The 15502-nt window shown below is 40.1% G+C and overlaps 1 protein-coding gene and 1 long non-coding RNA gene across 2 annotated transcripts; both read right to left on the bottom strand.

The window, feature by feature from the left end:
• Positions 1–1034: 1034 nt before the first annotated feature.
• LOC137267551 (arylsulfatase B-like) lies at positions 1035–7692 on the bottom strand. The gene is made up of 15 exons (XM_067802028.1): positions 7617–7692; positions 7218–7387; positions 6763–6874; positions 6392–6443; positions 6125–6228; positions 5168–5274; positions 4725–4789; positions 4186–4287; positions 3747–3810; positions 3486–3583; positions 3122–3258; positions 2759–2817; positions 2115–2238; positions 1593–1735; positions 1035–1399 (listed from the first exon to the last, which is right to left on the bottom strand). The coding sequence occupies exons 2-15, from the start codon at positions 7309–7311 to the stop codon at positions 1227–1229; spliced, it is 1434 nt and encodes a 477-aa protein (XP_067658129.1). The 5' UTR covers positions 7312–7387; positions 7617–7692; the 3' UTR covers positions 1035–1226.
• A 3206-nt stretch (positions 7693–10898) lies between these two features.
• Positions 10899–13441, bottom strand: LOC137268325 (uncharacterized). Its single transcript, XR_010955027.1, has 3 exons — positions 13334–13441; positions 12799–12883; positions 10899–12361 (listed from the first exon to the last, which is right to left on the bottom strand). It is a non-coding gene; the product is annotated as an uncharacterized lncRNA (long non-coding RNA).
• Positions 13442–15502: the final 2061 nt, after the last annotated feature.

Raw genomic sequence — 15502 nt, 5'->3', positions numbered from 1 at the left:
ACATGTTCAAGTATTTGACAAAACCACGTTTGGTCAAGTTATTTCAATTAATGTAGATTTAATGGAACAAAAAATCAAAATTAGTAACTGACCTTTATGCAAAGAATGCTAACGAAGAATGGAACATGCATTCCTTTGAGGAAAATGGGCACCAGGGACATACCTACATTCCAATTTGATAACGAGAAAATGATGTGCACCCAAGCATTACGTACAAACACATATAACACAATACACACGTCAGTCTGCTATGGTGGCCGGGTCTATTCTGAACTATGTGAATGCGCTTGATGATAACTGCAAGTGATGCCAGTGATCTACAACCTTTTAGTCAGTGAAAATCACGCTAGAAGACTTGCTAGCACCACTTAACTTTGTTTTGCATTTGCTGCGATGAGAGTAATCGTGTTCAGGTGCCATTTTTGAAACATGATTTTATGAGGCACCTTTGACGGACAACAGCAGGCATGTACGGGGCAAGGTTAAGTTCACGAAGACCAAGTAAATGGATAAAGTTGAACACGTCCTCAAGAGATTACCTACCAGCAATATCAGATCTTAATTGTTAGTCCACATATAAGCTTCATCACAAATCCAACCAAAATAATGTGACAATGCCATTACCTATCATATAATGATATTAAGCTGGACAGTGATATTTATATGGTCAGATGCTAGTCCTAGGGTCCATGTCACAGCTATTTATCATTCAGGATTTCCATTTGTTTTAGCTGCTGTCTGTGACGACCATACCTTTGCCAGTGGGTAGAGGCAAAGGGTCAAAACACTTCATGATTCCGATTTGGGATTCGTCCAGTAGTACGCTGGCACGACGTGATGAAACTAACATTTATAGATCTGTTGTACTCCATGTTGTAAGCAATTGCAGTCAACATTCAAACATCCAGTTTTATAAACAGCAGGAAACATGTGCGTGTATTTCAAATAGTATTCAAACTGTGTATCATTACAAAATAGCGACCGTTTATCTAATGGCATACGACAAGTTCAAAGGCTCAAAAATGAATTAACGCTAACTGTAAAAACTTTTTATTTTTTCTGTCTAAAAGAGACAGCTTTACATAGTATATGAACAGACTGAATAATAGTGAACCTATGTTACAACTTGTGGTATTAGAATTAATTCCAGACAACACTGTGATACACTGTGATCTTAGGGAGAAGTGTAACTAACATATTGCTCCAGACTACACCATTAATAAAGGTCAACACCATCCAGGGCTCCAGGCGTTCCCGAAGTTTGTAGGGTTAGATGCAGGATCATTAGGGGGAAAGAGGGCGGGGACCATCTGCTTCCGGTAGTCCTCAATCTGGGCTCTTAGTCTGTCAACAATGTCCGGCATCTGTGCTGCCAAGTCGTGATGCTCAGTGGGATCCTCTGTCGATGAGAAGTGACAAATAGTCCTGTCTTTGAAAAGGATGACGTAATTTTGAATATATATTGTCTTGGCGTCTGACGTTATTGTTCACTGCTCCGTTGTCTCACAACAGTGAACAAGAAATTGATTAATTTTACAAATAGCCGCAAAAGGTATCGAATAAGCACAGATATTCATATCCTCTACACGTACCACGTATATTGAAGAGGTGCACGGGACTATCGCCTTTAAAATATACAGTCTTCTCATAAAGGTCCCTCTCTGTTCCGTTCATAGGCTTGTACCATCCATCAGGTCCACCTGGGTAGCCCATTATCAACTTGTAGTCTCCAACCCTGTGGACAACAGTTTTTACTTATATGATCTGCTGTGCACTAATTACAGTTGATCGGTATCAAGCTCTGTTAGAAACACTTTGCAATGAATTCAGATGGTCAAGCCTATATATCCCACATCGCATTCTGCTGTTACAGACAAGTGCATAAGTGAACAAGTAATTGACTAATTTTACATAGAGCCGCAAAAGGTATCGAAAAAGCACAGATATTCATATCCTCTACACGTACAATGTATATTGAAGAGATGCACGGGACTATCGCCTTTAAAATATACAGTCTCCTGATAAAGGTCCCTCTCTGTTATCGTTCATTGCTTGTGTTGATGTATATTCGTCTACTGGTTGATGTAAAGGAAGGGTGAAGAAAAAACTGATACCTTATTCCAGCATGGCCTTCCACTGCAGGTTCGAAGTCGTCAAGGTTGTATATGAACTCGGTCCTGGAGGACGGAAGGCCATTCCTGATAGATTCCCAGTGGCTTATACCATCTATCGACGTCTCTAGAACATGGGTGGATTTTGTTGACATTAATGCGATCTTCTCTAACAACAAACAGTTAATATAATTAACCCTTCTTTAAAGCTCTTTGTTACCATATGGTATTCTACAAATATTCACCTCCATTCTTCAAGATATAAAAATCTCATATAACACATACATGTCGAGAGAGGAGAGTATATGACTTTATTACGGAGAGGTGTACATGCAATTTTCTGTATTGCTATGCAAACCATTTCATTAACTCTGGTTAAAGTCGTGGTGGGAAGTTGGTGCTTTATGCCACCCGTACGCTCGTGTTAAAGTCGATGACAGGTTTTCAGGTTATTGTGGACAACTGTAAACCAGTGGAAGAGCCTGCGACCTACATAGCTATTGCTGTGAGGGTCAAGAGAAGATGCATGTTAGAAGCAATCTACAACGATCCATACTTGTCGTCTCAGGTCACACCACGGCCACTTAAAGTTGAACCATTGCTAAGTGCAACGCTAAACTACGAACTAAGGAAGATGTCCAGATTACCAGGAGATCCTCCAGCTGCTGACACCAAGGTGGGTTTCCAGTCTACAGCATGCATCATTCTGTAATAAAATGTGATTGCTTCAGTGTTTGTATCTTTTATCCTATCCAATCTCGTTAACGTACATTTCCTGCGTGTCTCCTCTAAAGTAATAACATTCCACTTATACAATACATTGCTGATGTCAACTGACCTATGGTAAGGAAGGGTTTGTGATTGTGTGAGTGGTGATCTTGCATACCTTCCAGTTTCTTAATTCTTTAACATCTTCCACATCTTCCACTCAGACGGCCTAAATATAAACACTGAAAATAATAACATTCTTGTCACAGATGTCTGACAACAATATGATGACGTCAACGAACCCATTGTAAGTTGTCTTTGTTTTCTTCAGCCCAGCACCATACATGAAGGATGTCCCCCTCGTGCCCCCCTCCCAGATGGTGTGCTTCCCTCCTCTCAGGGGCCAGTTGCTGGCATAGTTTCCGATAGGACCTCCATTCTGGAGTTTATGTATATACATATGTTCACAGTGAATGATTCACTATACGTATGTCATTATTTAGCATTACAATGAAATACAATTAATAACTAAAATCCAGCATATCCTGCACAGTCAATAAAACAGAATCTTTGCCGTCCGGGTAATATTACCAAATTAAAAAGTATTTAACGTTTTCTATGTCCTTTCTTTAGGGTGTGTTGTACATGCATTAAAACTGCCCTTACATCGGATGTGAACAGAATCAGTGTGTTTTCAAACAATCCCCTCTCTTTAAGTGCCTTTGTTACGTTTCCAACTGCTTCGTCGAGGGCAGACACCATTCCTGAAGATATAAAATATCAGAATAAAATCCTGGTTAACTGCAACACCTATAAAACCTAATATGTTTGGATGCAGTCTGGCGATCGTGCCCGGACTTCAGCGTTATCAAATGCAAGAGGGAGTTTAGTGTATTACAGTTTGAAAAAGAATTAAAAGAAACTTACCTGAATATGTTCGACGGCCTTCATTTATAACATTAGGATACATGTTGAAGTACCTTTCAGGAACCTGAATATAATAGAACTGGCGAATTGGAATACGAATATGCATGAGTATCACAGAAACAGACGTGTCTGCTAAATTCTACAACTTTTTAATAAAATATGCCACTTAAATTGAACTATCTGAACTTAAGTGAAATTGCTCCATACATATACTGACTAGTCCCGGCTAATTTATTTGGGGTGTTTCATAAGAACTTAAATTCCTGAAAAGTACAATATCTCTCAGCATTTCTGCATACTTTTCTGAGTCTGCGCGGGGTTTATGAACCTTGCGCCAGAGCATTATGTCTCCTATGGGTAAGAACTTACAGTTTTTGAAACATGCATATAAGATGCACACTTGACTCAGCAGTAGCTAGAAGTAAATCTACAACTTTACCTCAACAGGAGCATGTACATTCTGATAGGGCAGGTACATAAACAGAGGCTGGGAGACATTGTGTTGATGGATGATGTCAACAGCTTTCTGGGCGAATGTATACTGAAACAGAAAGATAGAGCTAGAACTTCAAATACAATTTGTTTTGCCAGGCGGATCAGAATTACGGACCACTGGCCTTACTGATTTAAGATCCTTGGTTGACGTCTCAGTTTGATGAATACCAATGATCTGCAGCTGCCATCTATAATTTTCAGGTACTTCATTTCTTAAGGTCTTTGCAAAGTAAGTTCTTTAGATCGGTAGCACATTCAGACACAGGCAGTGAGAGCAAAGGTACCCAAACGTGTTACGATCAAACTTTTATTTTCATTACCATGTCCCATGAGTTGTGCACAGGGTTTGACTTAAAAGGAGACACCTGTGAAATTTCACAGAACACCAATGGAATAATATATTAGGGCCTTTACATTGTAGTGCAATACGTTTGGGTAGGTGAATATTTACGTAGTGTCGGTGCTTTTGTGCACATAACTCACAGCTGAATACTCTCCCCTGTAATCCCAAGCGGGAAGTTTGTTATCCCGGTAGTCCAAATAGGCACCTGTAAAAGATATAAGTCAAACCTTATTTGCACAAAATATGCCTCTACATCACACATTCTCCTTGCGACATTATTTGCATGCAACTATTACAAACTCCAAAGCACATTCATGATTTACCCGCATTGAAGTCTAAATATGTACCCGGAGAAAAATTAATGAGCACTGGCATGTCATGTGTAGGACATTTGTCGCACTGTCTCATTTCTGTGTACTGACATGGTTAGGGTTCATCCTCTTGTTTAAAGGAGTGTTGTCACATTTATTTACAAAGCGATACGTTGTGAACTATGAGAACCTTGCCGATTCACAAATTGTGTGTGTTAACAACAGAAGTCAGGGATAGGGAGTTGTCTTTCTACATGTTGTCATGTACTTGCCCTTGCTGTGATTGAAGTAGTCCTCCGCTGCACTGTAGTAACCGAAGAAAGTATCGAACCCTCGGTACGTTGGTGTACACTCCCATTTACAGAAACCAAGATGCCACCTTGAAAACGTCATTACAAACGTTTGGAGGAAGTGGCGAAAAACATCATTGTATATGGTGACACCATTTAGGATGTGACACTGTTTCGGAGTCGCCCATATCACTGTATGTAAGGTCATAGTAAGTCCCATGATATTCGGGGTAAATTTACACATTAGTATTTTGAGTCGTGGTATATGTTTTCTATTGATTTGTGGCTAGATTATCCAAAACTACTTGTAGCTGAAGGGGTGATATTAACCTAGCCAGTGTCCATGCAGGAAGCAAATATACTGTAAGTCCCCATGGTCCTCTGAATGGTAATCCTTCAGTTGTTGGCAGTCCATATCATGGTTTAATGTTTTATTGTTCTCTTTAAAAATATCGTTGTATGATAGCATGCTAGTTTTACTTAAATACCTGTGATACACATCTAGTTTTACTTAAATACCTGTGATGCACAGCTAGTTTTGCTTTAACATCTGTGATGCACAGGTACCTTACTGTTTATCGTCAACAGATGTTCAATTAATAGTTTTTCATTTGGTATTCTCTAATAAAATAATTGATTGTTCTCCTCACGATATGGCTGACATGTTGCCGATCTGAAGATAAATATCAACTCACTCACTAAGGTTACTGTTAGGCTCACTATTAAACCATTTCTTAATTGTCAACAGGTTTCATTACCAGGCGGAAATATTCATGCACGTGAGGTTTAAAAGACACATACTACTTTTGGTAGTTTGCCTTCATCAGCATGAACTGGGAAAGATGAGGCAAAGGACATACATACCATTATTACATTCACCCACTGCCAATATCTCACTCTCTAGAAATGGTTGTACTTTAAGGAATTTGCAGGACATACTTGCCGACCATGTGCGTAGCGTAGCCAAGTTTCTTCAACTCTTGTGGCAGGAAGGTGTAGTTGAGAGGCACACAAACAGCCTGACCATCGCTCAGAACTGCGTGCTGCAATGTGTGATATATACAACCCCGTTACATCAGAGCAAACAGTATAAAGTCGTAAATAAATTATACATAAGAGTTCCTTCATCATAGTTTTAAATTTGTTTTGCTCAACACGAATCATTGTGGTATTAATAAGGAACAGTCAATCTTTCCTTTCACCCACCTGCATGCCCACCTTGAATGGAAACATTCCACTCATGAAGGCCGTTCGAGACCTGTAAACAATCATAGGGAATTAAGTAGGGCGATCATGTATTCAGTATTCCACATACCAACAACCATAGCGGACATGTTCCCATCTCGAAAATTCTTCCATTATTTAAAAAACATTATTTAAAAAAATCAGCTTTGTAAATATCGAGGCAGATCATACTACAGTCACCCGTTAACAATTTACATACTACACACTACATACACTACTAATTTACATACATGTTTAGAAATATTTATTTAGTTCAATACGATATTATATGCGACATTTGTTAAAAATTAAAAATTAAATTAAACATTAAAAAGAACGGAATGGCTACTTACGGGCTACAATACGGCTGGACATATGCGCTCTCAAAGATGATTCCCTCTGTTGCCAGTTTGTCGATGTTAGGAGTCTTCATGTTTGGGTTTCGGAAACCAACATCGTACCATCCTTAATGGGATAAAAGTAACATGAAATGGTGAGTCACGTTCGTGACGTCTAACATACAATCACGGCACAGAATCAATCCGCCGCTCTTATCTGAATTAGAGTTGATCTTCAGTAACCTATGCTAGTAGTAAAAATCAACTAACGTGATCGGATGGTCAGGCTCGATGACTTGGTTGACACATATTGTATCCTTTTTGCGTAGAACGATGCTCATGCTGTTGATCACTAGATTGTCTTGTCCAGCTTTGATTATTTACAGACCGCCGGCATAATCGGGTTATTTTAATGACAAGGAAATGAATATAACCATTTCGTCATTTTTCAGTAAACACAACATACTCACCCAAATCATCTGCAACTATGAAGACAATATTGGGGGGTTGCGTTGCGGCATAAGACACAAGAGCCGAGAGGAACACAAGGATGAACTTCTCCATTGCCACGGTCACATGTACGTGATTACACCACAGACGTAATATTCATGTTCTGCAGGTAATCTTCGCTCTCTTATCACTTGGAATGATAAGAATGTACATTGCATGTTGTAAGAATAAGGACAAGTGTGTCAGTACCACAACCTGTCTTCATGCAGTCGGTCTAGACGGGAAATATTCCATTACTGTTTTCTGATTACTTTGCCAATCTGGGTCTAACTGCATTAAGCGAAATATTTATTTAGTTCAATACGATTGTATTATATGCGACATTTGTTTTACATTAAAAGAACGGAATGGATACTTACGGGCTACAATATGGCTGTTTCTGATTACTTTGCCAATCTGGGTCTAACTGCATTAAGCGACCCTACGTCTGTTATCAGTTACAGAGAGAGCTGTATAATGTCGCATCATTGATTAAACGTCAGGAAATGTTATTGTTCCTTGGAATTATTTTCATACTATTGTCGTAAGATAATATTCTTTTCTATGTCTTTAACCAACAGCTTGTGATCAACAGGATCCTTCATGTTTATAAAACAGAAGACTTAATTGTCAACCTAGTTATTTTATTTCAATAATACGCCAGTTTAAGAATGTGTTTGCTGGGAGTGCTACATGCATGAAACACTAACACGTGACAGAACATTATTTCACGATTTTGCTGAAAACTCGGACCACATTTCCAACAATTTAGTCTAAGAGCTGTGATGTTCGCAAGGAACATCACATATTCTCAGTCATTGCTGTTTCCCAGAATTATCACAGGGGACCCACTGCGGTAAAATTCCCAAATGGCCATCAGCAGTCTCCTTTGAGTTGGATGTAGCACAGAAACAATAACTTGGTTAGTGATTTGCTTTAAACATATTTTATGCACAGAGAGAAGGATAGGGAACAAGTTCTCCACCTTAGAATACCCTCTCCTTGGTATGTACATAAATATTATAGATTCCGGCAACTAGACATGACAGATGTGGACAGATAGGTAGTAGAAGTGAAAAAGAGATAGAGCTATACGGAATAACATAGAAATGCTATACAAAGTTTTGTCTTACTGATGAATGATTGCACAAACTTGAACAAATTATATTAAATGTATTTTCACATGAGGATAGGTCTGCACTTCCTTCTAACAAAAGTTTGAAGTCAGCTGAAATACTAGCTGATAAACAAATGCGCTTAACAGATAAAATGAAGTTAACTCTCTGTTGTTTGTACAATGAACATTCAAACAGATAGTGATACGAATCCTCAAAAAAAATCACCACATGTACAAATGGGATCAGTTTTCAGTCCAACGCTGTACAAATCAGAGTTCAAACAACTAATAGAATATCGCAATTTGGTATATTTAATTTTTTTACCACACGAATAATACTGATGTGCATGCTCTTGGCTGTCAGTGACAGTTGATTTAAAATTACAAACACGTTTTGAATTACGGACTGTGGTTGGTAAGTTGTTCCAAGGGCATATTGTAGATGGAAAAAGGATTCTTTTGAACGTTCGTCTTGGAGTAAAAATCGATACATTTAGAGAACTGCGTAGATTATACTTAGATTTAGAACCAACATTCAAAGAATTGAGTTCTCTCAGATATGAAGGAGCCATTTCATGTTGAATTTTATACATCAAACATAGACATCGTTTTCTACGACCAACTTGTAATGTTACCCATCCAGTTATAGAACTTCCCAAGACGTATATATTGGTAGACCAGTAACTATTCTCTCTGCTTGTAACTGAATCTGTTCTAGCTTGTTTATTTGTTCGAGAGTACATCCGTCACACTACTTTGAGGAAATGTCTGCTGAAAGGTCTTCTACTCCTGTCACAGCACAATAAGATGAAGTAACATGTACAAAGGTAATTGATTGTTTTGTTTCAGTCTCATATATTTTCACGTAAGCTGAGAATACATTAAGATATCATACCTACAATGCACAGTGGTTGAACATATGCATTCTCGAAGATGATTCATTCTGTCTTGAGTTTATCGATGTTTGGGGTCTTCATGTCAGGATTCCGGAAGCCAAAACTTTCCTGCCTGGATATACACACAGGCTCAGCCGCATTGTCTGACATGGTGACCATACGCCACTGCTATATTTAGAATAGAAATGACTCTCGACCCAAAGCATTAAACGTTTGATACGGTACTGCGTCAGGTAGTAGGCTGATGGCTAATATCGTTCGAGTGAGTGAGTTCAGTTTTACGTCGCACTCAGCAATATTCCAGCTATATGGCGGCGGTCTGTATATAATCGAGTCTGGACCAGACAGTCCAGTGATCAACAACATGAGCATAGATCTGCGCAATTGGGAACCGTTGACAACTGTTAACCAAGTCAGCGAGCCTGGCCACCAGCTCGCGTTAGTCGCCTCGTACGACAAGCATAGTCGCCTTTACTGGCACGCATGGGTTGCTGAAGGCCTATTCTTCCCTGGGACCTTCACGGGTCTCGTTCGGGCAAAATATTGTATTTGTGTCTCATTAATTAACAAAATTAACATTCTCATTTTCAGTTTCTTTTCTACAGAGTACATGAAGACACTGTGCCAACTGCTTAAGTGAATCCTAAAGCACTGCAACTTTGTTGTCGCCGGTCTTCGCAACAGTCCAACAATACCATAGCTGTATTTGATAATAAGCAAAAACAGTAGGGAGTGGTATGGAAATGGCCTTCACTTATGAGTTTAAAATGACACATTATCCAAACCAAACTCAGAGACTGACCTTTGCCTGTCGTTTATGAAAATTATTGTGACACATATCGTAGTCACTGACTTCAGTTTGAAAATTCATGCCTTACTGTGGATGGCTGAAATAACGATGCCAATAGCACACAAAGATATTGTGGCTTTGATCTTAAAAACCAATGTATGCGTAGAATAGAACTGGGGTATTAGAAATGATGATGTGTGACTGATGGATGCCGCCCCCCAACTGCCAAGATCACAATGCCAGAGAACTGTCATGCTGCAGGAATACTCAGTCTGTGTAGTTTAACTCCGTGTACAGAGAGAGGGAGAGAAGGGGTGGGTGGTGGTTTGGGGGTCACATGAAATAGGCTTCACTGTACGCATGTTGGGAATCGAACCAGGGTCTTCCGCGTAACGAGCAAACCACTATGCTACTCCACCCAAACTGATTGTCACAAACGTCGTGAGGACCAAATTTGTTGTGTTAAATTATTCAGGAGCACACAAAAATCTAAAGTCATGTTTGTTTCGCAATGTTGCATAACTTAGTTACGAAACAAGGAAAAATAAGTACGAAACCCCAGAAAGATCCGGATTGGAGTTACCCAAGCTTGTGGTTACCCAAGCTTGTGGTTACCCAAGCGTGTGGTTACCCATGTTTGTTATGGCGGCTAACAGGTTAGGATGGTCAGTTTTGTAGGGTAGGTGCATGTTATAACGTCCGACAGCTTACATCCGTCTGATGATACACTTCACTGTCTTGTTTAGACTCATTTAGGACCTGACCTGAGATGAATACTGCTTTTTACAAGGAAAGAAGCAACCCAAGCCCAAACAAAAACAGGAAAGAAACAATTAACAAAACAGAAACAACAACAGTATCATAAACGTATTTGTTTATAAGTGAAATACCGTCTGGACATTTTTGTATACATCAGATGGACTGTCAACCCAAGTAGGTGTAACCGACATAGTATTGTGTGCATAATATTTATACCTCCTTGGTAGACCAAGTCCTACTTTGATCCTGGACATAAGATCTATTGACAGGATCAAAATCACTGTATGGAATTAAGAAGTGATATAACAAATTAGTAGATTTCAGCTTAGTAGCAATTCCAGCCGTCCGTCATAGCTGAACAGATATATCATATCGATTTGACCAGTATATTGTATGATAGACAGTAAAGTTGGATCTTGCCACCATCTGTAAATATCATGTATCTCATGGATATATGTCAATGTCGTGTACCGCATTCAGCTATGATCCTATTGATGTGGTTATGCAGACCATCACCATCACCACCATCATCATCACCATCATCATCTTCATCATCATCATCATCATCATTACGTCCCTTGTGCTAATGTGGCTATAGGTCACACCTGGGGCGTACATAGCATGGTCGGCCTTTCTGGTTCTATTGGCATACATCTCAATTACGGACATAATTTTCATGAGTGAACATTCTGGTACTGATGGTCAGTATATAACTGGTGCCTGTTATAGTTTCGAGAAGCGTACAGTACAAGTTGAGAAACGATAAGATGTCCCTAATGCTAATGTGGCTATAGGTCACACCTGGGGCGTACATAGCACGGTCGGACTTTCTGGTTCTATTAGCAGGTATCTCAACTACGGACCTAATTCTCTTGCGTGAACATTGTGGTACTACTGGTCAGTCGATGTCTGCTACAGTTTCGAGATGCGTACAGCAAAAGTTGAGAAACGATTAGATAAATACTGCGATACCAAAGTCAGAGAGATATCATCTTTTTGGGTGAACGCTGAAACGGACGATTAAAAAAACTGCATATTAAGATCTTGACTTGTCCTAAAATTCGTCCCAACAATTTAACAGAAACCACGAAGCAGAAATATTATCCATTCGTCCAGAAACATAGTCACCACAGATTGACGAAAGTTCTGATCCAATGGCTGCCATTCTCATAGATCCTCAAGTACCTTTGCAGTGTTGCAGGACGCCACAATATTGTCGCGCTTGTCGGAGCTCCGCCTTCGTGTAGAACTTTGTATACAATCCAACAACAGTTTCGGAAAAGCAAAGCGTAGTGACCTGTGCTTTGCCAGTTATCCCAGAAAGTTTGCATTCTGGAGACATCCAATTTTTCACAAGATATCTTAAAAGTATAATCTGCCTCGAATCCTTCTTTGTAGATATCGTCTTCTGGACGGTCGCTCTTACCCAGAACCTTTTTCATCACTCCCAATTTCCTTTTATTGTCTTCAGGCCATAAGCTGATATATGTACCATTACTCAAAACAAGAGAGGCGTGTCCGACCTGAGTCTTTCGGGGCATCCATATATATACCACGTGAAAACTGAAAGAAATGACAATATGGGTGAATAAGGAAAGGTTTACCCAAACACACAATAATCTGATTTGATGTGACTAATTTCTTTACAGTTTCTGATAACCCTGGCGCTCTCCAGATATTATTAACCTAGTTGCGTCATTTGCCATTAATCCTATTTTTCAAAGCCCAATAAATTCTGTTCTCCCGAAAAAGATTTACTTGCGGAACGTTTGACATATATATATATATATGTATATATTCATGGGCCTCTTCTCCATCACAGTGTGATGAGTGATCGGTAGCTACAATATTAAACACGATAGGAAAGTCGACTCTGTCCTCAGCACAATAAATTAGGGATTATATGACGAGAGAGAGAGAGAGAGAGAGAGGGGAGAGAGAGAGAGAGAGAGAGAGAGAGAGTATACTATAAGCAGCGTTGAAGCTTGTTGTTTCGATACCCAAAGTGTTCTCCTTACCTTAAAGGAACCATTTCCAGATATTCATGGGCCTCTTCTCCATCACAGTGTGATGAGTGGTCGGTAGCTATAATATTAAACACGACAGGAAAGTCGACTCTATCCTCAGCACAATAAATTAGGGATTATATGACGAGAGAGAGAGAGAGAGAGAGAGAGAGAGAGAGAGAGAGAGAGAGAGAGAGAGAGAGAGAGAGAGAGAGAGAGAGAGAGAGAGAGAGAGAGAGAGAGAGAGAGAGAGAGAGAGAGAGAGAGAGAGAGAGAGAGAGGTGCCTGAGTGTTCGTAAACCCAAGGGTGTTGTGCTTCCGGACATTTGTTTTGTTAACACCTGAAAGGCCCAGATAGACAACAGACGCACTGCGAGAACGAAAGTACGTCGCACTCTCATGTTCACGAGACCAGGAAATGAGACATGTCTGCTAATATCATTATGCGGATACAACGGTATTTTTACTTGAATGTCGTCGAGGCAGTCCCAAAAGAATACCCTTCGATTTATAGAAGCAGGACACCTACCGCCGGCGTTCGCCATCAGCTGACCTAGATTCAGTGACGACTTACTGGCATTTTCGCTTAGTGCAGACAGGATGTGTCTGTGATATTGAATATAGGGATTTCTAAAAACTCGTCTCAGGTCGAGGCGTACCGAACCGAGACGACACGAAAGAATACGTTTGTCCCGATTACATAATTGTTTTGAGAGAGACGTGCCCGAGTGTTCGTAAACCCAAGGGTGTTGTGCTTCCGGACATGTGTTTTGTTAACACCTGAAAGGCCCATATATATTACAACAGGCACTCCGACAGATACACAACAGACGCAATGCGAGAACGAAAGTACGTCGCACTCTCATGTTCAGGAAATGAGACATATCTGCTAATATCATTATGCGGATACAACGGTATTTTTACTTGAATGTCGTCGAGGTGAATGTCGTCGAGGCAGTCCCAAAAGAATATGTTTCAGTTTATAGAAGCAGGACACCTACCGCCGGCGTTCGCCATCAGCTGACCTAGATTCAGTGACGACTTACTGGCAAATTAGGGATTATATGAAGAGAGAGAGAGAGAGAGAGAGAAGAGGAGAGAGAGAGAGTGAGAGAGAGAGAGAGAGAGAGAGAGAGAGAGGAGAGAAGAGAGAGAGAGAGAGAGAGAGAGAGAGAGGAGAGAGAGAGAGAGGAGAGAGAGTATACTATATATTCGTGTGACTCCCACAACGTAGTCGGGGCAATACAAAATTATTTTTTATATTTTTGTTGCCACCTGAAAGGACAACATACATTATAACCAGGCACTCTGTCAGACTGTCAGATAGACAACAGACGTACTGCGAGAACGAAAGTACGTCGCACTCTCATGTTCAGGAAATGAGACATATCTGCTAATATCATTATGCGGATACAACGGTATTTTTACTTGAATGTCGTCGAGGCAGTCCCAAAAGAATATGTTTCAGTTTATAGAAGCAGGACACCTACCGCCGGCGTTCGCCATCAGCTGACCTAGATTCAGTGACGACTTACTGGCAAATTAGGGATTATATGACGAGAGAGAGAGAGAGAGAGAGGAGAGAGAGAGAAAGAGAGAGAGAGAGAGAGAGGATGAGAGAGAGGAGAGAGAGAGAGAGAGAGAGAGAGAGAGAGTATACTATATATTCGTGTGACTCCCACAACGTAGTCGGGGCAATACAAAATTATTTTTTATATTTTTTGTTGCCACCTGAAAGGACAACATACATTATAACAGGCACTCTGTCAGACTGTCAGATAGACAACAGACGTACTGCGAGAACGAAAGTACGTCGCACTCTCATGTTCACAAGACCAGGAAATGAGAGATATCTGCTAATATCATTATGCGGATACACCGGAACTTTGACTTGAATGTCGTCGAGGCAGTCCCAAAACAATAATATCTTTCAATTTATAGAAGCAGGACACCTACCGCCTGCGTCCGCCATCAGGTGACTTAGATTCTCTGACGACTTACTAGCATTTGAACACATATGACATTACGGACGATCTGCACTGTTTCGCTTGGTGCAGACAGGATGTCTCTGTGATATTGAATGTCGGGATTTCCTAAAACTCGTGTCAGGTCGAGGCGTGCCGAGCCGAGCCGAGACAATACGTTTGTTCCGATAATTCGATTACTGACGGGCATACATAAATGCTTTGATAAAATATGTAACTATGTTATTCTCATGCATAAGTAAGTACAGCTTGTTCAGTTTGACCTGATCAAATGAATAATACTGCACTGCGTGACCTTGTCACAACTGGTCGGCTCTGTTATTGTTAAGGGGTGGACCCCAACAAGTCCGGACCGCCGAGACAAGGTCGCCATTCTCTATGTTGAGCAATTGTCTACTATGTCGTAACTGTCTTTTAAAGAGCAGCAACAGATGGTTTCATGTATCATCGATTTGGCTTTAAAAGCAGCGAACGTATAAAAGTAGCTGTACGTTTCTGAAGTAAATGCACCAAACTAGACATTATATGTCCTTAAAAACAACCTGGGTAGATGTGAAAGAAAAATAGTTCAAACGACATAGGATTTCAAACCTATGACACGTATCCCAGTGTTGGGAAAGAAAATGTCACCCCTCCTTCTTAGATGTATGTAATTATACATGAAGATAACATGACATAAATTAGGTGGAAATAATTAAAAACAAAATTTGAAA

Source organism: Haliotis asinina, chromosome 16, assembly GCF_037392515.1.
Source record: "Haliotis asinina isolate JCU_RB_2024 chromosome 16, JCU_Hal_asi_v2, whole genome shotgun sequence".
Taxonomy (NCBI): Eukaryota; Metazoa; Mollusca; class Gastropoda; order Lepetellida; family Haliotidae; genus Haliotis; species Haliotis asinina.
The sequence above is the reverse complement of the archived record's forward strand: the minus strand, read 5'-3'. Positions and strand labels throughout refer to the sequence as shown.